The sequence below is a fragment of the Mustela putorius genome, unplaced genomic scaffold (assembly GCF_011764305.1).
Source record: "Mustela putorius furo isolate JIRA1106 unplaced genomic scaffold, ASM1176430v1.1 tig00000868_pilon_pilon_pilon, whole genome shotgun sequence".
NCBI lineage: Eukaryota > Metazoa > Chordata > Mammalia > Carnivora > Mustelidae > Mustela > Mustela putorius.
In genome coordinates, this window is record NW_025421502.1 from 7,446,027 (window position 1) to 7,468,929 (window position 22,903).

Sequence of the window (22,903 nt, forward strand, 5' to 3'; positions counted from 1 at the left end):
CTATTTTTTCCATTTAGTCCTTCCAACAGCGCTGTGAGACACGGACTATTTATTATTTTCATCCTACAGATAGAGAGACTGAAGCACAAAGGTTAGGCAACCTGTTGAACTTCCTCTAACGCACAGCTCGTTCTGGAAGAACTGTAACTTGAACCCAGGCAGCACAGGGCCACTGCGGCAGGCTGCCTTCTGTGGGGGGTGGCGGATATTCTGTGTGGGGAAACACACTGTGCAGTAGGACTGAGCACCACCACGCAGAGGATGGGGACGACCAGAGGAGCAACCAGACCAGGCGGAAGGCACTGTTTGTTGAAAACTGTGGGAAGGCGCCTGGGTCGCTCAGTCTATTAGGTGTCTGCCTTGGCTCAGGTCATGATCCCAGGGTCGTGGGGTCAAGCCCCGCATCGGGCTCCCTGCTTGGTGGGGAGTCTGCTTCTCCCTCTGCCTGCTGCTCCCCATGCTTGTACTTTCTTTCTCTCTCTGAAAAATAAATATAATCTTAAAGAAAGAAAGAAAGAAAGAAAGAAAGAAAGAAAGAAAGAAAGAAAGAAAGAAAGAAAAAGAAAAGAAAAAAAGAAAGAAAGAAAAAAGAAAGAAAGAAAGAAAGAAAGAAAGAAAGAAAGAAAGAAAGAAAGAAAGAAAGTGTGGGAAAGTACCACACACGGACTGGGCTCACAGGTTAAAAGAGCGATGGGACCCAAGACACTTTAGACTTTATGCTTTAAGCAGTGCACTCTGCTTTAAAAAGAGAGGTTTGTATATTTAAGAAATCCAGGTGTTATAGACCCTATGTTCATGTCCCTAAAATCTTGATGTTGAAACCCTAACCCTAATAGGATGGCACTAGAAGGTGGGTCTCTGGGAAGTAATTTGGTTTAGAAGTCAGGAGGGTAGAGGCCCCATGATGGAGATTAGTGTCACCGTACGTTGTAAGAAGAGGTAGCGGAGAGCTCTCTCTCTCTCCCTCACCCACCTCCCACCCCTCACATGTGAGGAAACCAGGAGGAGGTCCTCACCAGAACCCGACCATGCTGGCATCCTGATCTTGGACTTCCTCATCCTCCAGAACTGTGAGAAATAAATGTCTGTTGCTTGAGACACCTAGTTTACAGTATTCTGTTAGAGCAGCCCCAAAGGACTAAGACACCAGGGAAATGTCTTTTTCCCAGTGTCCAATGTCAAACAGTTCCTTCAACCATGGGCTGGGAAACTGGATGTAATACAAAATATGTTCAGAAGTGCCATCTCCTCCTGGCCAAGTGCTGCATGGCTGAGAGTCTTAGGTGTGCTCTGGGGAGTGTCTGACAGGCCCAGGGCCCCTCCGCCATTGCCCTCACACAGGTGTGCGATGGAAGGAGCGGCACGGGGGCAACAGACTTTTGCCTCACTTGCCACATCAATGGTCAAAATGTGGGTCAAAGATGCTTACAGGGGGGGCACCTGGGTGGCTCAGTGGGTTAAGCCTCTGCCTTCGGCTCAGGTCATGATCCCAGGGTCCTGGGATCGAGCCCCACATCGGGCTCTCTGTGCTGCAGGGAGCCTGCTTCCTCCTCTCTCTCTGCCTGCCTCTCTGCCTACTTGTGATCTCTGTCAGATAAATAAAGAAAAAATCTTTTTAAAAAAAAAAAGAAAAAAGATGCTTACAGTGCTCACTCACACACTCTGCAACTCTGCTCTCCACAACACAAAACCTGGTTGTCAAAAGATTTCTGGAAGAGGCTTTTCTTCTTGTCCAGAATTCCTCATACACGGGTGACTCTTCTGTAACTTTGGAGCAACAGGAAAACTATGGTTTTGGCCTTCCTGGCCTCGGTGTTGCCGTGTGCCTTGCCCCCTATGTACCTCTGAGTTCCCTCAATTAGAGAGGAAAGTGAGGAGGCCTCCCCAGGAGGAACACAAGCACTGCGAGCCTCAAATACCAGTAAGCCAATTAGGGGCGCCTGACACATTGTGGCTAACTCAAATGGATCTTCCCTTCTCTTTACCCAAAGAAACATGTCATTTAGGGAAGGCTGAAAGAAAGAGATAAATGCTTGGGTGTAAGCATTGATGTCATGCACCCAAAACTTGTCCAGAAGCAAGGGCACATGTTGGCTTGGGCTGATTATTAGAGAACTTACCAGCTCATGGCAGGGCCAAAAATACCTAGGGATTCACTTTGGTCCTATGGGGAGTCTAGAATCAACCCAGACTGCAGTGATTCCCAAGAACGCTGGTCCATCTCCTCAGATGGCTGCTGTCCTCTGAAAGCAGGTCATTCCATGTCTCCTCCTTCTGACCTTCCTCCAGGAATAACCCTGAGAGTCACAGTTAGAGGTAAGGCCCATATGGACTTGGTTGTCCCCTGTGTTAACCTGTTTAAGACAGAAGTGTATGATGGTGTGCTCTCCTGTAAGTGATAGTCGCAGTGAGTTTGCTTTCGTCCAGCAAATCTGCGAGCTCAAACTCTTGGGAATTCTTCTGCGTTCAAGGCTTTTAGTGCTGACTTTTCTCCCCTCCAATATGCAGTAAATTGCAAGTATAAGAAAAAGTAGTATCATTTGACAGAAAAACTGTTCCAAGGACCAGCTTCCCTCTTAACAAACTAACTGGCTGATAAGGGACTAAACTCCTCCTCAAAACATACACACACACACACACACACACACACACACCCACACACACCCCCTCTAACAAATGGTAATGGGGGCCGCAGTAATTATACAGGAAGGCAGCAAAAGAGAGAAAACAAAACTCAAGTTCCAGCTCTGACACTTCAGAACTCTTTCATCTCACAAAATGGGGTCACTGCTCCTTTCCTTACCTACTTCACAGGGTTTTGTGAAGATTAAAGAATGTATGTCAAGCATAAAATAACTAAAATGTTATGCCTCATTACAGGTGCTGCACAGGAATTAAATCTGCATGACACAGACACACAGTAGCCCACAATCCATTCCTATTCTAATGGACATTAGTGAGTAATCCAGTATTCTGCTTCTGGAAGTCTCATCCATTAGAAGCAAAGGAAATGTTACATGTCAAGGTTTACAGAGCAGGGCAGCCGTTCCTTGTGTAATGCCTTCTAGACGAGGGCAGTCTTTGAGCTCGTGGCCAATGAAACCCGCCAATGTTCCACGCGGGAAAATGGGATCATCAGTGAAACGAGCTTTCCATCCATCCAAGGCTTGGATGTGGGTGGCAGAAAGACTATTCCCATCTGTACCGTGTTCAGATCATCTAAAGAAAAAATGTGACCTGTATCCAACACCTTAACCTTTGAACTGTAAGATCCTACTTCCCTGGCCTCACTGAACCACCTTTACTAAGTCTGTCCTTGCGGGGGTCAAGCATTCATCTTTCCTCCTGGCTCCGGAAACAACTTGCTGCCATCTGAGGCAGTGACAGTTGCCAAGTCTAGGAGAGGACATCACCCCAGTGCCCCATTTAGGGAACCCAAGATGCCACCATTTCTTTCACAACTGAGGAACAGGAAGGACTCTGCTTTCCTTCAAGAATGAATGATTTTGTTCTTTTGCAAACAGTGGAAATCAGAATCACGGAGTGTGTAGTGGATTTTTTTTTTTTACTTCTCCACGAATGACCTTACATTGCTCTGAATTATTTTTCGCCTTAAGCTCAAGGGTGGGAAAAATAACACATTCCAGTCTACTTAAGTTCTATTAATTGAAGGTTATCACCTTATTTTTTAAATAGTGCTTGGAGAAAATAATCCTCTTGGGGTTTTAATAAGTACTTAAAACCAAACAAAAATTTAAAACCTTTAAAGAAAACACATTTTTTTAAGTAGAAAGAAACAGTAATACTAATTTTGAAAAGACTGTTGATGTCACTGTGGTTTATTTGTAAATACAAAGTATAGGCTCTTGCTTTTTCTTTTTTGCTTCTTCTTCTTCTTTTTTTTTTTTTTTTTCTAAAGCAAAGCCAAGGAGATTAGAAACCAAGTACACATATCCTCTTTAGAGTAGAAACATAAATTAGTTTTTAACAATTAGGCACTTAAAATGTAAATGTAAAACGGCATTTTTAGAAGTATAAACTCTAGTTCCACTCCTAAATTCCTCCTGAAATGTTTTTATGAACACAGAAGCACAAGCACGGGAAACATTTCTCAACAAAGATAATTTCCTCTTTAAAAAACAGCAACAGCAATTACAACAACAAACCTAACGCAAATCCCATAGGAGAGACAAATGATTAAGGTACTGACTGGGGGTAGGAGAAAAGAGCTTCTGAAATTTACATGTTTGATTAAAATATAAGCATTTAATAAAACTATTACAATAGCATACAGTATATATTATAATGAAAAATATGTCAAGAAAATAATGAATTCTAGACTTAATATTTTACTTTACAACAAGGCACTTAACACATTGAAACAGTACAGTAAATTTCTGAAAGAATGCAACTGGCTAGCTCTCACACCTTATAATGATATTTCTTTTATGAATATACTGTAACATAACCATACATTTTTGCAGCATTAATCATTGCATAGGAGGTAAATTAAATAATGAATTCCAACTTGGCAACTACATTAGCTTATGTTTATAGTTTCTTTCTTTTTTTTTCTTTTAAAGGACAGTTTTCAATAATTCCATAATAAAGAACTATTCTCATTCATGATTCATTTAGAACACCACATAGTTAGGTTAATGAGTAATAAAATAAATCAGAACTTATAAGGTGTGTATCTGTATAAAAACTTATCTTTGGGTACCTTTGACATGATTTTCAGTGTTTAGGTATTGAAGTCAAGAGCACTTCTTAATAGAAATATTCTTAGCAAGTAAGTCAAAGAAGTTAAATTATTGCAATACAATGACATTAAAAAAAAATACCAGAAATCTTTATACATACAAATAGAAAAGCCTTCATCACATGGCATATTACTTATAACATGCTCAATTTAAAACTTGTAAGCTCATTTATCAATAAATTCCTTCTCACACTTCCTTGCAGTACAGAAGTGAGTAGGTTAGAACCGGCTTAAAGTTTTAAAGAGTTCTACAGTGCAAAACAAAAATGACAAACAAATAATAAGGAAATGCTTAAAATATTGAAGAAACAAGATGTGAACTTCTAATTAAAAAAGAAGCTGCTTGAGGTCTAGCATGTAAAAATAAAATACAAATACAAAATAAGAAAGACTGCCAGCCTGGTGTTTCAGAGTAAACAAAGTATAGGTAGTTATAAAGGGAGACATTAATGATTGTGATAAAGAGAGGTAAAATGGTCTGCAAATTTTCTTTGATCGAATGGACCAAGGATTAGAATTGCAACTCCCTGGGATCTAAGCACATTTTCCCTTTGGGAAAGGTTGAAAAGACCTTTAAAACAATCCCTTTTGCATGGTGCTTTCAGATTATTGGCGAAAACAAAACAAGACAAAACAACACCACTACCACCAATGCCTTTTAAAAACTTGAAAATAGAAACTTTAAATAAGTGGCAAGTCTGCGTTCCAAGTCATATAACATTTATCCACTAGGGGGCACTGCTACACAGCAAAGAACCTTAGGCAAGGTCCCCCTTACACCAGACCAGGGGCTCAGGCTCGCTCCAATCAGGCCTTCTTTACTCAGCACAACTTTTTCCCAAGATGCCAGTAAATTAAGTAAGAAATTTAAAATCACTCTGGGTGGAATCAGGAGCAATGCTTTATTTTCAGAGCTTAGGAGGAGCTCAAAAAATAGAATCTGAATTTCCATCTGAAAGAATTTAGAAAAAATATGCCATAATTTATGGGAATTCTATGTTATCGATATTGCACAGAAGGACTCAATCCCAAGAAAAGCTTTGAAGGGGACTACTGGTGTACAAAAACAAGGATAATGGATAAGATCTCACATTGCAATTATCAAGGAAAAGGAGCTCCAAAAACTGACCATTTCAAAGGCAAGATCATAACTGTTTTTCTATCCCAAAGGAGCATATTAGGTTAAGCCTCAAGTTTGCTTTGCTAAATGTAAATGAGTTTCTGTATTTCCTTCATTTTTCCATCTTGAAACTTTGATATTTTCCCTCCTTCTTTTCAAATCATATGCTTCCTTGGTGTCTATTAGACACCTGTGACACCTACATGTAAGGAACATGTGAGGTCAGAGAGGTTTTTAAAGTTCTTTAAAAGGTGATGGTATTTTTTTTTTTAAAAACTGCATCACTCGATGAAAATCCAAGGTTTATTGTTTCAAGGTTCTCCAACAATCAACACATCATGATTTTAAAATCTTAAATACTTTTCCTTATTAAACTTGAAGAAAATTAGGTTATCCAAGACACTGCTGAATAAGGCTCTCAGGTCTATAAGGTTAGGAATTAGATGCTCAAGGAATAGATCAAGTTCAGGAGCACAAAACCCAGGCTTCAGTGTCAGATGCTTTTCTTCATAATTGGACAGCAGGAATGGAAATTCAGTGTTTAAAGCTTGACACCTTACATATCACAAGTGTCAATATTTAGCAAATGAAAGAATTCTGGCTTAAGCACATCAGTAAGCTATAGTTTCTTATTGGTTTATTTAATAACAAATACCAGAAAACTCCTTGCATTTCAAAGCCTGACAAGGATATTCAGGATTTCCATTCTTGTTTTAAATATTCTTTTCCTGCCTTTGAATTCAACTACCTTTCCTTTAGTGATTCTTCTGCTACTCAGAGAAAGAGATGTACTGAATATAGACACAGAATTTTAGCACCAAAAATAATGACCCTTCTGAAAAGATTTGTATTGAGCTTCTCTCAAGCAATCTGAAGGTCAATTTTGTATACCAAATCATGGCAAACTAGTTTATAATGGCAAATTCAAAGGTATATTTCATTCCTATGGGGAGGGAAATTTTTATCTTCGATTTAAATGTAACTGCCCCTTCCACACCTCATTGGCCTGTCTTCTGATTTAGTGTTGATACTTCTGTAACCACAAATCTTGTTTTGGAGTTACTAGAAGGCTCAAGAAATGGACCAACTTGGGAGTACCTGGGTGGCTCAGTCGTTAAACGTCTGCCTTCAGCTCAGGTCATGATCTCAGGGTCCCGAGACTAAGCCCTGCATCAGGCTCCCTGCTCAGCCAGAAGCCTGATTCTCCCTTTCCCCCTCCCTCTGCTTGGGATCCCTCTCTTGCTGTCTGCCTGTCAAATAAATAAATAAAATCTTAAAAAAAAAAAGAAAAGAAAAGAAAAGAAATGAACCAACTCTGACAGCATTAATCTGATTCAATTTTTAAAAACCCATCTTCTTTTTGCATCACCTCAAAGAACTTTAGAAACGAAGATCCCCCTTTACTGGGTCACTGTCCCTGTCTAACAGACTGATTCCAACAGTAGATTATATACAGCACCGTGGTATAATTTCAGGTTCAAAGTAAAATTACTCAATTGTAGCATATGTCCTTAGGACCAGTTTATAGGAAGCTGAGTCTCTTGCTAAAAAGCAAGGATACACGACACTTTTAGACTCTATCTTGGTTTTTCCAGAAAGTACAATGTACCTAAGAAGAAAGAGTTTTCAGTGAAACGTGACCAACTGCATTTCTGAGTTCCAGTGAGCAGCTCTAGAACATCTAGAACATCTCACACAGGGTAGGATGGGAGAGAAATGCCAGCTTGGCCCTCAAGTGGCACAAGTCTCCGTTCACATACACACATGTTTTTAGCCTATGCTGGAGCAGCTGTCTGCCCTGGGGCAGGGGGACGGATGGAAATTTACCAGGCAGAGAGCACACACATGTGTGCACAAAGACCACTCATTTAACAGAAATAGCTCTCTGTTTCCTGTGTATCTGTCATAGAGATTTTAAAGCAGAATATTTACACACACATAAAAGCTGTGAGATGGGTCAAATTCTTCCACAATAGATCACTTTTCTTTCTTTTTATAAAATTATCAGTTTACAAAAAAAGTAAAAGTGATACTTGGTGCAGTGGGTGGTAGCAGCAGGTGCACATTCCCAGACCTGACCTTGACCTTCCCCAGGACAAGGTGGAAACGAAGTTCACCTCAAGTTCACTTATGACAGATCTTCCCCTCCTTAAAAATCCTAATGCTAAAACCACTCTCAACATGAGGTTATTCTATTTACACAGTAGCTGTATGTATCCAGACATTTTATTTAAAACATTAACAAATTCTTCTGACCTCGGAGGCAAAAAAAAAAAAAAAAGAATCCTGAAAAAATTCTGTAGAGGGCTTTAGTGACTAAAGTATAAGGAGAAGGAAGAGTAGGTTCTTTGGCACCTCTTTAAAAAGCTCATTAATAAAATCCCAGTTTGGGGGCTTGTCACCAATGAAGGAAGAGCTGCAGGAGAATATGCCTTTCTCAGGATGAATAAAAAAACAGTCAAAGGGTAATACTTCGTTCATCTCTCTAATCATTTACATGGAATTTGGTCCACTTCTTCATTTACCAGTCAGTTCTTCTAAAATAAAAACCCAAAACTATACCTTTGGTTACAGCGTTAACTCTTTTGGTTTAAGAGCTGATGCCTTTGTTTTTGCTCCTCAGGTAGATTTCTCATTATCTTCGCCAATCTTCTGAACCCGGGAATACTTTTTGCATGAAGACTTAAAGCAGCCAGGGGGCCAGGAGAGCGGCCAGGAGAAGCAGCAAGGAATTGAGCCTTGTACGTTTTTCTCGAAAAAATAAAAGATGGGGAACCACCAGGCTCGGGACAAGAAATTAGTCTGTGAAGAGACCTTCAAGTTCTGCAAATAGTTAAAAAAAAAAAAAAAAAAAAAAAAGAAGGAAAATGAGACCCTATTTTTCATCATTTGCATCCTACCTTTTTTCTTAATTAACTTGTCGTTCATTGTCCCGTAACAGAGAAAGCAGAGGAATCAGGATCACGAGGCAGTAAGTGTCTTTGTTTTGTTTGTTTGGGTTTTTTAAAGATTTTATTTATTTATATGACAGAGAAAGTGAGGGTGAGACACACAGAGACATGGAGCACACAAGCAGGGGTAGCAGGAGGCAGAGGGAGAAGCAGGCTCAGTCCTGCGGGACTCAGTCCCAGGACCCTGAGATCATGACCTGAGCTGAAGGCAGCTGCTTAACCTACTGAGCCACCCATTCATCCTGGCAGTAATTGTTTTTGTGTCTTTTCCCTGATTCTGACACGTTTCTGGTCCTAGGCCCCTTTCCAGCTCATGTAAATTCTTCTGCCTGCAATCCTAGTAAGAGACTCAGGCATGGATGTGCAGGTCGGCCAGGAGCACCTGATCTCAGAACTCGTGAGCAGGAGGCTGAGGAAGGTGGAGGGGTGAAAGGCACGCTCACAGGGCAGAGCAGATTCAAGGTGAAAGGTGAAGGTTTCAGGTGGATGGTGTCAGGAGACACCCAGATGTAAGTGTAAGGAGGAAGGCGGAAACGGGAGTCTACAAAATGGGAGGGGTCTACCCACTGGGAGGGCATCTATCCGTGGATACCACTAAATGAAAGCTGGAATTAGACCCTTTACAGATGATATCTGTTCACAAACTGTATGCACTGGACAATATGGCGAGACTATCCCAAGAAAAATCGTGCTACACAGGCTCACTCTCTGACACCAGGCACACATACACACCCCTCGACTAGGAAAACACAGAGAAGAGGAGGAAACATCCCATCCTGGGATGACAGGAAGAGAGCGGGAGTTAGGGAGTCTTCCCAGAAGGCACAGCCTTTCAGTTCGCTCTTACAGCGTGAGCAGCAGAAGCAAAGACAAGGTTGTCTGGGGACAGAAGGCAACAGTAACAAATAAGGAAGTATAAGAAGGGAGGCCAGAGAGCCCCGTATCACCAAAAGATAGACTAAATCCAGGAATCCACAGACTACTTATTTTGCCTGAAGTTTAAAAATAATTGCCGTTCTTTTCCTCAAAATTAGGCTCTTTGAGGGCAGGGAGCACGTCTTACTGAGCTGCACCACAATGCTTCTAGAGAGACGGTTCCCGTATTTCAAGTTAGCATTTATACTTCTTCAGTTCTAGTACTGATTAGTCAAATGAGGAAAACACTGTGCTCTATAATTTTACAGAACTTTGGTCCTTAAATGTCATTTATATTTGTGACATGACTTGGTTGAAGAGGCCATCATGAGTCACACATTTTGGTGAACTGACCCAGACCACGCATGTGAGTGGCCACCCCATGGTCATCCCCACAAAGCTATCTGAACCCCCGCTGTATGAAAAAAGGGCCACTGCACTGAAAGGAAAGAAATTACCCAGGGATGACTTCACTGCTCTCACCTTTTCATTGGCCATTGAATGGTACCACCAAAACAGCCGTGTTGTAATGTAATAAGCAATGATCACATCAACAGTATAGTGTTCATGAGCTACAAGGATGCAGATGATCCCAGCAGCGCTCAGCAGCCAGCAGATTAAATGATACCACCAGAAGTGACGAGGCGAATCTAGATGGTAGAAAAGGCATAGCGTTAATGGGATTCCCAGAGATGAATTGAACGATTACTGATTACCATCTACGCTAATGACTTTAAGTAGAACAATCTAAGGTCAGGAAGTCAGCGGGAGAAGGAAACAGATTAACCCCCCAGACAGTCACTGTCAACCCCTCAGGATTTACAGAGACAGGGAGGGAGCAGGAGCAAGACCCCTGGTGGCAGGTGAAACAGTCATTCACTGGGGAACAGTCCTTCTCTAGACATCCTAGACCTTGCCCACTGCTAAGCCATTCCATAAGGAAGAGAGCAGAGTTGTTTATTAGGGTGGTTGGAACTGGCTCATACCGGCTCATGGAAGGGATCCCACTGGGAAGAAGAGCAGTAGGGGTCAAAAGCAAGGGCAGCTGTCAAGGGAAATATGGAGGAAAATGAGAAAGCAAGAGTCATTTCAGGTTGAACAGAAACTTACTCTGACTTCTCCAGAGGGAGAAAAACAGCATTCGGCTAGCAATATTTTGCTTCTCAGCAGTTTTATACTGTTACTGCTAATAGCAACTATAAACGTTCCCTATATAAAGCTTAGGATCCTGGCTCATTCACTTGTGGATTTTAGCCTTCCTAGTGAGTCCACTAAGAAGGTCATCCTATTGATCGGCTGTAAGAGAGAACCAGAGCACGCATCAGGTGAGACAGGATCAGGCCCACAGCTTGCCCCCACAGGTGCCAAGGCCACACAGGTGGAGACGCAACCTCTGGTTCATTGCCAATATCTTTCTCTTTTCTTTAACAGTGGTTTCCTTTATTTCATTTTATTTTAAAGATTTTATTTATTTATTTGACAGAGAGAGACACAGAGAGAGAGGGGAACACAAGCAGGGGGAGTGGGAAAAGGAAAAGCAGGCTTCCTGCTCAGCAATCCCAGGACTCAATCCCAGGACCCTGGCATCATGACCTGAGTCAAAGGCAGAGGCTTAACGACGGAACCACCCAGGCATCACCCCCCCTCTTTTTTTTTCTATTTTAAAGCCTTATTGGCTCACAATATTAATACTCTCACAAACAGATTCATTTCCTATTTACCTGTGTCTCTATTCATAGTGACATTTATTTCTAAGTGCAGAACTATGGTCGAAGACCAAGAGGGTCCATTTCCAGGAGTTTGGAGGAAATACCAAATCAGGTATCGTTCAAATGAAAAACAATTTTGGTCCCAAGTGGGACAGAAAGATAATAAGCCTGTATTTGCAACTGGAAGACTGATTTTTCCATTTTGAAGGCGTTTCTTATTCCTTCTCAGTTGGTTCATCCTGCCTCTAAGTTCTAGCACATAACCGACAGACTCCTAGAGTTTTAAAGCTGGAAGAGGCCTTACTCTTTATGGCCCCAGGTGGCCAGATCCAGGCCCCACAACTGTTGTGTTAGGCAGAGAATACTCAAAATGGAGCCACTATTTAGAAATCTGGAGCCTTCCCTAACTGTGCCTTCTTTAGAATTCCCAACTCCACCCCTTCCCCAAGGTCTCCCACCCACCCAGCTTCCTCTGCTGATAGGTCACCTGGTACTTACTGCCTTAGAACTGGGAACTGACTGGGCAAGCCAGGACCATTTTGCCTTTGTGATCCTCAAGAAGCAAAGATGAAGCAGACAAGGAGTGAAGGGGTGGGCTGAACGGTCATTTTACTGCTTGTGGAATTAAGAACGAAGTTTCAGGAAGGGCTGGAAATACTACTGCTGCTCTTCCTCAGAAATGTGTTCCCAGTTATGCAGTCACATTGGGACCACGGCTCACTAACTGAGCACAGTGGCTGACCCGAAGAAAAGATTTAGTATAAATTATCTTGAAATAGAAATGGGAAAATGGTAACCCCTTTCTGCTTTCCCATTCTTACAAAGGAAGAACAGAGCTGAAATATAGTGACACAAATATTAATCCACTTGTCTGTGTGGGATCCTAGCCCTAGCTGTCATTGAATAATCATATACAGACAATGGGTTTTCTGTAGTAGCAAGGTTAAAAAAAAAAGAAGAAAGAAAAGAAAAATTTCCCCCTTTCCTAGCAAGACATTTTGTTCTAACCACTAGGGCTGACTTCTTCAGGCTAATTTTATAAGGAACCCAGGCCCCAGTGATAATATTTACATAACTGTGGAAAGCCCACAAAAATGGTCCTGGGTTCCAGGTTTTCATCTATTCTCTTGACGCCATTCAAAATCTACTCGTGACAACCAAGCAAACAAGGAAAGAGACCAAACAGATCAAAAGGCGGGACAACAAAAAACATAGGAAAGATGCATCGAATTCTAGAAGCAGACTGCTCAAAGAAGCCACTGGGAGCACTGCTTACTCCGAACGACAATACATGGTATCATTTAGAAGGTGATGGTTTTTCCTAATTGCACAGGAAACAAGCACACACATGGAATGCTCTGTTCATCGGCAGAATCGACTCTAGAGCCAGGTTTGTATTAAGCATCACAGATCTGTCATTTCATTTCTCACCAAAAATTAGAAAAAGCAGAACGTAATTCCTTCACAGCTGTCTGTAAACTTACACAAGTTTTAAAAACCTCAAGCCAACATCATCCCAGGGAAAGAAAATCTCTCTACACACTGCATTGCTATTGCTCTAAAGTAAAAGAAAGATCATCAGCAAGAGACCCAGACAATTCCTTAGCAATTTTAAAAGCTCAGACAACTTGGGTTCCCCAATATTCTAAACAGAGCCAAGAAACTAACAGCACAACCTCTGGGGTCAGCCTGGTTGAGTTGGAACATCCCGTCCTCCAGTTACCAACTGGGGACCGTGGGAAGTCCTTCTCTTGATGTTTAAGTTCTCCTCTGAAAAATGGGGAAACAGGGCTTCTCTCTTGGGGTGGCTGCAGGGGTGAGTGAGTTACTTTGCATCCAGGACTTAGAATAGTGCCTGGCGCAGAGTATTAGGTTTCTTTGCTATTGAGGACAACAGCCCTTGGTCTTTGGTTATTTTATACAATTGGTCCTCGGTCTTCTGGGGTGGTTCTCTTCGTTACTTTGAACCCACAAGGGCTTTGCTCCAACACAAAATTCTTCCCCATCTTCAGCCTCATCTTCTTCTGCAAGTTTCCTATGATTTTCAGATTAGAGAGAACCTTCTACAACTCCAAAACACCTCTGCACTGGCAAATAATGGATCTTACATACCGCTGGAACTTTTTCCAACAAAAGTTAGAGTTAGAATCATAAATGACACAGATCACTCTATTAGCTCATCAGAACCAGTAACCAGGACTTAGACATGTAGTGACTAACACTTAAGGAAGAGACAACCCCCTGATTTTGGTGCAGAGACAGACTCAAGTTTCTTCCCATTACCACCTCCCACAGCGTGAGGGTGAAGGCAGAAATAAGGGGAAAGTTCCAGAATGCCCTCTGCCATAAAACAGATGTGACGGATGCTGTGCACTTAACATGCTACTCTCTGTACCCCAAGTGGGCGTGTGGCATTTACAAAGGAAACAACTCAGAAGCTACACAATTCTTACCAAAAAAAGACTTCAGTTTATCTACTGTAAAGAACCTCAGTTCTTTGTCATAATACTCTCAAAACAGAACTTAAACCTAAAAAAACCCCAGGAAACCTAAAGGACAAGAGCTCCTTTCTAGCGGCTCCTGGGTGGCTCACTGGGTTAAGCCTCTCCCTATGGCTCAGGGTCCTGGGATCGAGCCCTGCATCGGGCTCTCTGCTCAGCAGGGAGCCTGCCCCCCCCCCTGTCTGTCTGCTGCTCTGCCTACTTGTGATCTCTCTCTCTCTGTCAAATAAATAAAAAAACCTAAACCACCCCCCCAAAAAATAACTTCCTTCTTCACCACTAACAGATAAACTCTGACTCCACACTGCCACTGGGCGAGGCTGAACCTGTTTGGATTAATGACAGGCCAAGAGAGAGTGGAAGCAGGACAAAAAATGGGGAAGCATCCTTCTGCTGGTCTTTGCCAGAAGACTTCCTTACAATGCTGCGTAAGTGAAGAAAGTTGAGATAAAGCTCTAAGAAACACTGGAGAGGGTCCTGAAACTAAAGGGGAAGGTTAACCTGACCAGTGTTGCAAGGAAAAAGTATCACTCACTTTGAAAGGGCTTTGAGATAATGGGTCTAATTAAATCAAGCATCAGAAATCGACAACAAGGGGATCTGCCTGGTGACTAAAATACAGAGGCCACAATGAAGGAGATCTTATATCAGCCCTGAAAGCTGACAGTATACACAAGGATTTTGTAGAATAGGAATTAAGTGTATTATTATGGAAAGACACTTTACATTCTTATCTACACTGTTGTTTTGTACAAAGAAATGATCAATACTAGCAAAATGTTCCTTAAAGATGCCTACTAAATCAGGACACCTGGGTGGCTCAGTGGGTCAAAGCCTCTGCCTTCAGCTCGGGTCATGATCCCAGGGTGCTGGGATCGAGCCCCGCATCAGGCTCTCTGCTCAGTGGAGAACCTGCTTCCCTTCCTCTCTCTGTCTGCCTCTCTGCCTACTTGTGTCAAATAATAAATAAATAAATAAATATTCTTCTTGGGAGAAGGGGGTGGGATTATGGACATTGGCGGAGGGTATGTGCTTTGGTGAGTGCTGTGAAGTGTGTAAACCTGGTGATTCACAGACCTGTACCCCTGGGGATAAAAATATATGTTTATAAAAAATAAAAAATTAAAAAAAAATTAAAAATAAATAAACAAATAAATAAGTCTGTCAAATAAATAAACAAAATCTTAAAAAAAAAGATGCCTACTAAATCATAGAACTCAGCTGGAAAATGGTGACACTGGAATGGGACAAGAAAACATCTAAAAAGGGGGAAAACATTAAATTATTTGTAATGATGGAACGGACGTTCCATACAATGGAATTTTCACTCGTAAGTGCATTTCCAGTGCACTGATTCTTTTTGCAATAAGCCCAATACTTTTTCTTAGTTGCAACATTATAATAACTTTTCATACTTTGAGAAGACGAGGGAGAGAGACATTGTGGCGGCATGCTAAATGTTAGGGAATCCAGGTTTTAAGCCTCCAGTGTCCAAATCACATAGGGCTAGTTGAAATGATTTAAATAAGCACATACACACAGGTGCATATGTGTCTCTTTCATAGCTAGCCATCCTAATGGAACAAGGGTTCCCATCAGTTTCCAGGCTTTGGGATCCCTCCCATGACAGTAGTCAACAGAGTGGGAAGGAGTTAGTAACTCACATTCTTTGATGAACAAATAAGTAAGTGTCAGCATAACGGTGTGACCGCTGAAGAGGAAGTCTCCGCACAAGATATGGGATCCAGTTATGGACAGCCCACCACCGGAAATCAATCGTAGAATTCGTTGTATTTTTGCCTGCGAGTCTCCATTGAGCTGAAAGACACAAGATCAGGAAGAAAATTTACGAGCCAGCAAAATCACACTTCAACCTAATTTGTGTGATACTTAGAAAAAAAGGTTGTGCTTTTTTCCCTTTTAACTTAAAAAGTCAAAAAGCAGCCAAGGGGGAAGATCCTCAAATTCAGTTTTATTTGTTGTACTGGCGAGTTTTAGTGACACGTTTTCAATTATTCAGTATGTTACTAATAATATGTTTCGGTGGTGGTGTGTCCTTGGGCAAAGCTTTTAAAAATATTAATAACCAATGACTTCACCACAGCTATGCACTAAAAAGATCAAAGCTACTTTCTTTCCTCTTTGTAGGGGGAAGTCAGGGTTTTGGATGGTTAATATTTGATTCAGCTGAATACCACATTACTAATATTCTAAAGTTTGTTTGGGGACCTTGTGTTAAGTGGGCAGCCTAAAGTGTGCATAGAGCTGTATTAATATCTGATCAAGACATTTACAGTTAAGAAGGGGAGCTGCAACACATTACATAATTCAAATAGGTTTGCAAATGGTGCATTAGAGATGTATTGGCAGCTTTAAAAGTGAGTAGCTTTGGTCAGGAAAAACATCCCCTAAGGAAATAATCTGTTGTTGCAGAGGGTCAGAGGAGCGCTCGGGTGGACAGTGGTACAGAAGCCCCTAGAAGCCACCATGATGACACAGGAAAGAATGATGGGCTAGGACAGGAGTTTGACTCAATAGCCAAAAGTTTATCTCCCATTAAAACTGAAGCATATAGGAAGGAGTAGGAGATGAAGTGGGTCAAAATGGTAGGCATGGAAAACTGGAATACTGAAATGCTTGGGAGCCAGAAAGAAGGTTTCAGATCAATCTACTATCAGGTGAGCAGGTGTAGAAAATCAAAGAATAATCCTCAGAAATATATTCGGGTAACAGTACACATGAAAAGAGAAATACAGAAAGACCACTAATAACTAGTCATTGGGGACCTAAGGGGCCAGTTCTAGGACATGCTACCTTTTATACTCATTGATGACCCTTTAGGCAACTGGCCCCTGAAGCATGGCCAGTCCAGCCTCGGTGGTGGTTTAACAGGTGCTGAAAACAGGCAGAAGCTCAAGGAGATACAAGGGAGTGAAGGAAGGTAGATGCCTACGGGTAGATGGGAGGAAGGTCCGAGAGTAGAGAAATTCAGTTAGCCTCTGAGGCCACTGGAAAACCATCCTACCCAGCAGGACAGGAATCGGGGCAGGATTCCCTGCCGAAAACATCACTCCTGGGGACCTTAGAACCTTCCTGATTTAAAAAAAAAAAAATCATATGGATCTGGAAAGCTTTCTGGTATTCAGATGACCCACATAAAAAGGCAAACACAGGGCGCCTGGGTGGCTCAGTTGGTCGGACGACTGCCTTCGGCTCAGGTCATGATCCTGGAGTCCCGGGATCGAGTCCCGCATCGGGCTCCCAGCTCCATGGGGAGTCTGCTTCTCCCTCTGACCTTCTCCTTGCTCATGTTCTCTCTCACGGTCTCTCTCTCAAATAAATAAAAATAAAATCTTTAAAAAAAAAAAAGGCAAACACACTGTGATTGGTTGATAGTTGAGAATAAGGCTCTGCAAGAGAAAATGCCGTAAACCAGGATTAGATGGTAAGGTGAGAGGTGACTTTTTTCAAAAGTTTGCTTAGGCCTAGCACAGGTGGCAAAACCAGAACATAGATATTTTATCAAGACTTCATAGTCCTTGGGGTGCCCGGGTTGTTCAAACTGTTAAGCAGCTATTAAGCTCAGGTCATGATCCCAGGGTTCTAGGATCAAATCCCACATCTGGCTCCCTTTCAGTGGGGAGCCTGCTTCTCCCTCTCCCTCTGTTGATCCCCTCTGCTCTGGCTCTCTCTCTCTCTAATGGATAAATAAAACCTTAAAAAAAAAAAAAAAAAGAAAAGACTTGAGAGTCCTTAAACCAACATGCCAGGGAGTAGGTGATCCCGCCTTGAAAAGATAGGATCTGGAAGGCAGCAGAGGATCCCCACGTGGGGAAAGGAAGCACTGCTGATGGAGTGGCAGGACCCCCTCCAGGTGAACCTCAGGGTGGTGCACTGCAAACTACATGACATAATGTGACACGCCTTGAGGTGGAAGACAGACTCCAGCTCGAGCTTTATCGGATCAGTCACAGTCCTTCAGGAACTTCTCATCACGTGGTTGGTACAAACAACCGTTAACAGAGATCAAATTAAAAAGTACACATGCTGCCCAACCCCTGTGTTCCCAGTTTAAAAGGACACATTCTTCATTTCAAAACTCTAACATATTTTTTTTTTAATCTGCTCACCTATCCCAACTCAGTATTCTAATTCTCTAAGGGCAGAAACACGTAAAGCCATCAGTCCCTTGACCCCAGATTAGATGGACCCAAAGGTCTCAGCAGACCAGGGGCTGAACTATTGCCACACATGGTCTCCCCCCTTCCTTTCAGCAGCGAGGGTGAATGGAGATGTCTGAGAGCCCTGGATTCATTATGCCTTTACAGAACAGACGAAGCATGCTCTCTTCTTGCTCTGTCTTTTCACAGTTCATAATTCCTCGATCCTGTCATTGCTATCCTAGATGTCCATTTGTGCTCCGTGTAAATGCTAAATAATACCTCAAGAAAGTGGGCGTGAAGAGGTAGAAAGAAAACTGGGGAGAGTGGAGGAGGCTAAGGGTGAGAGTTGGGGTTAATGGTTTTTTTTTTTTTTTCCTAATTCTGTTTTGGTTCACTGGGACCGCATCACTCACCACTTAAGACTCTAGTTCTTAGGAATTTCCTCATTTTCTCAGACACCATTCCACGCCCTGACTGGGTACGAACAGAAGACGTAGATGACTGAAGAGGACAGGCAGTCGATCACAAGCACCCAGAGCAGACAGAGCTCGGTGCTCTAAAGGGTTCCTGGATCTGTCCCTGCTGCACACCATGTCCCACAACAAAGTACAAGAGAGCCCAGACTGGCTGGTGCCAACCAGAAAACTCACTCTGCATTGTCCCTTTAGTTCAGAAGAACAGTCCTCTGGGCACCCATGGCCAGGAAAGCTTTCTCAGGGAAGGGACTAGAGCTATCCCAGCCCAGCATTCTTGCCTGTGGCAAAATGGGTCGGAAAGGCTCCATCATTTCATGCAAATCCTAATAATGGGGCCAAAATGTATTCACATACACTTCTCCGAACACAGGTTTTTGTGACTGCAACCCAAAACTCGGACTGGTGGGCTGACAGCATCTGTAAGCAAAAGCCTGAAAGGGAGCCCCAGGCAAAGATAAGGGAGAAGGCAGCGGGGGAGCCAAAGACCAAGGGCTTCCCCAATCTTGTGAAATCACATGTGGGGACTGTATCCACCGAGGAACAAGCTGTTTTAAGCAGTGAGGACCATGTTTGACAACCCCCCCCAACCCCCGTCACCGCGAGTGGTATCCAGACACGCGGTCCCGTCATCGCTCACAGGCTCAGAGGGCAGTCCACTGAGTCAGCAACAGAGGAGGCAGGTAGATGACCTAGGCGCCTCGGAACTGCAGAAATCTGAGCACTCAAGGCCTGTGGCTGGCCCACATTTAGAAAGCAATCCTGACTTCTGCCCTGTACCACCGCATCACCTCTAGTCGAAGTGATCTGCATGTCCGTTGTTACTGAACCCTTACTCAAACACCCACAGCCAGCCTGCTTATGCAGCAGCAAGAGGTCTTGACAACGGAATGTGGGGCGGACTAGTCTGGAGGCCACCAGGGCTTCCACTGGGAGTATTTGTAGCTCGGTTAGCCAGTCATACGTGTACTGATGTGGCTTCTGAAAATTGCAACTCTTCCAGGGAGGGTGACCTTTAATTTGCTTTCTTTCTGTAATCACAGCAATTCATCTCTGCAAACCTCACCCATTACTGGGATGGGCTTGTCTTCTTTTTTGTGCTAGCTTCTTCATTTAACGCATAGCAATAACCCCCTTCGGAGTGTTTATTATGTTTCTGAACTTCTCCCATGCCTTAAATTAGTTTCACTAAAAATCGGCCAATGTTTAAATTCAATATGTACACTGTTTTAATTACAGATACTTTCTGCTTTGATGGCTTTGGAAAATTATAGCTTCTCTAAACCACACCTATATTTGGCGAGGGAGACTGTGGACTTCTTAGAACAACTCTATTTTTCCTTCCACCTTGGACATCTGCTTAGTGTTCAGTAAAATATGATGTTGGATTTCACTCCCTTGTCCAGAAATCACATGATTTGTAAGTTTCCATTTTTTTATAAGCCAGGGCACCCTGGGGTCTAAGATGATTAACATTTCTCTCAAGAAATGACTCTACCTGGAGAGACGGTAAATCCTGCTCAAGACAGTTGCAGTATTCTTTCCCAAGTGTGTCCCAGCAAAAGGCCACTCCGTCTTTCCATGTGTTAAAAACTTTGGGGTCTTCCTTGGCTTCTGTTACACTCATATCTGACTATTAGCACATCCTGTTGGTCTTACCTTCCAAATGCATCCTGAATCGAAGGACTTATCTTCACTTCAGTGGGCCACAAAGGGCCTAGGGGATCCATGGACTGGGCCACCTCCACCTTTCCCACCTCCACTCAGCCACATGGGCCCCCTGCCATCTCTTGAGTCCGCTGTGACCTGGGGTGTCACCCAACCACACGGCTCACTTTGCCATGTTGTGTCTTGCCCCAAGGCTTTCTTACTACAGAAGCCTTTCTGATCTGTCTCTGAAGTCGTACCTACCCGCAGCGTCCCAATTACCCTGGCTTACCTTTTCTGTTCTTCATCTGATAGTGCCTGACTTATCATCACGTTACAAGGGGTGCCTTTGGTTTTTGGCTGCCATCCCTCAACAGAATATAAACTCTCAAAGAAGAACGACTTTGCTTTGGTCACTGCTGTGGCTAGAGTGCCCGGCCTGGTACACGGCAGCAGCTTTAACATTTGCAGAATGAAGATGTGCGTGAATGAGTAAATGGGAAGGCCAAAAAGCAGAGTTGAACACCCTGCCGTAACTTTTAGTTAGCAGCAAGTGAATTTCTAATGCACAAAGATACAGGTCTTGTGAACACACTGGAATGTCTTCCCTCCAACTCCAAAGAGAAACAAGAAATGGACCAGACTGGAGTAACCAGCTCTATGAGTATCTAAAAGAACCTGCCACAGAGCGAGCAGGTGTTCAGCAAGTGTTCTCTTCATCCTCTCTCTGGAAGAACTCCGAGGCGCTTACCTTTGGAGCACACTGGAAATGCATTCCGGGCACAGGGAGAGTGGTGACGTACATTGTAATACAGCGATACAGGTATAAAGTCCCAATGATAAAAAAGAATCTGCGTCCCACAATTGACCTGAAGGAAGAACAGGGATAGGGAGAGGCAAGTTGACTCGTGGTTTCTGCTCAGAGTGCAACACAAAACGACGTTTAAGAGAATACAGAATTACTACAGAGTGGGCACGAGCAGACCCACTTCAGAGCTCACACACAGGCTTACGTGTGAACGGCCCACCCACCATTCCAGAAATGAAGGTTCACTTATTGGAAAAAAATCTGGGAGGGTTAGGACCCAAAAGGAATGTCTGTGCGGAGTGGGGAAGGTATAGCAGATGAAGGTTCTAGACAACCACCTCTCCTAAAAAAAAGTGCTCTTCACCAGAGAATTCAATGAACTGGTCTATGTTTTCCGTCAACATACTGCATGAATAAAACCTTCTCTTGAGAATGTATCAAAGGTATAAACGAGCCACGGTTGCAGAGGAATTCAGTAATGAGCTAAGGTGATATTACATAATTGGACACACAGGGAAATGGGGCAACTAATTTAACCTGAGTTATATAAGCAAGGTTTATTTGGAGACCATCCAAAAGTATTTTCACAGTTTGGGCACGAACTATTCTGTCTGGGATTATATAGACCTTCAGAGGACTAGATTCTGAAACTGTCCGAAGTACCCTTGTGGGCATTTAACGGTGAGCTCTAGGCTGATCTGTTTACCTTGAGCTTACTCCACCTGGATCAAAAAAAGCAAAAAAAAAAAAAAAAAAATCCCACAAGTACTTTCACACTTTCTATTTTTTGGTGGAGACCGTGGTCTTAGAGTAGCATTAGCACCTGTCCAGTACCCCTTAGTCCTCACTCCGAGGCAATGGTTCCTGGAGGTCTGACTTTGTGCACACATAGGCTCCTCTACCTGTTGGAGCCATGGCCCCATGGGTTATCTGAATGGGCTTTGAGGGTTCTGAGTGTCCTTATGTCCAGCTGAAGATGACAGCTTGTTTTCTGCTGTGTAATTAGGGGTGGGTCTATAAAGTCTGGGTTCTGGGGAGTCAGAGATGGGGGCCCTGAAAGCTCCTGGAATTGGTAGCTGTAACTTTTCTAGCACATAAACTATATTCCTACAGGTCTCACACTTTCATCGTCTCACACTTTCAAAACTAATACCAATCAAAGACTTCTGGAAAACTAGGTGGTTTCAGGCATGTGGCATATTTTTAGTTTTCTCCAAGACTGTGGTCTGACGTGGATCAAAGTCTAATTCAGGTAACTGCTGGGACTTCTAATTTACAGAATTATGTATGAATCTAAATTTAGTTGCTTGTTTCCAGTAGCTATTTTCAGAATATTCCAGGGTTTCTGGGGTCAAAATATAGAGTAGAAGACTATCTAGACTACTAAATGAGGGGCACCTAGGTGGCTCAGTTGATTAAGTGTCTGCCTTTAGTTCAGGTCACGATCTTGGGGTCCTGGGATCGAGCCCCATGTTGAGCTCCCTGCTTAATGGGGAGTCTGATTCTCCCTTTCCCTCTTTTGTGCACTCTTATACACTCTTCTGCTCTCAAATAAATAAAAATCTTAAAAAAAAATAGACTAATAGTGTGCCTGAGTGGCTCAGTGGGTTAAAGCCTCTGCCTTCAGCTCAGGTCATGATTCCAGGTTCCTGGGATCGAGTCCCACATCGGGCTCTCTGCTCAGTGGGGAGCCTGCTTCCCCCTCCCTCTCTCGCTGCTTGTGATCTCTCTATCAAATAAATAAATAAAATCTTAAAAAAAAAGACTATTAGGTGAAAGTATTTATTTTGTATAAGGACATTTCTTTCAAAGGCTTGCTATATGAACTCTGCCTTTTCTACTACTGAAAAGGAA

The 22,903-nt window shown here is 42.8% G+C and overlaps 1 protein-coding gene across 5 annotated transcripts in view; it reads right to left on the reverse strand.

Annotated features, from left to right (window-relative positions):
* Positions 1-3,809: 3,809 nt before the first annotated feature.
* Positions 3,810-22,903, reverse strand: part of SGMS2 (sphingomyelin synthase 2) — an 84,866-nt gene continuing 65,772 nt past the window's right edge. For all 5 annotated transcript variants that reach the window (XM_004748110.3, XM_045085565.1, XM_004748109.3 and 2 more), the window contains exons 3-6: positions 20,993-21,110; positions 15,623-15,776; positions 10,232-10,398; positions 3,810-8,705 (exon numbers count right to left, since the gene is read on the reverse strand). In XM_004748110.3, the coding sequence (XP_004748167.1) occupies positions 8,502-8,705; positions 10,232-10,398; positions 15,623-15,776; positions 20,993-21,110 (643 nt within the window). In that variant the 3' untranslated portion in view covers positions 3,810-8,501. The remainder of the gene's footprint in view (positions 8,706-10,231; positions 10,399-15,622; positions 15,777-20,992; positions 21,111-22,903) is intronic.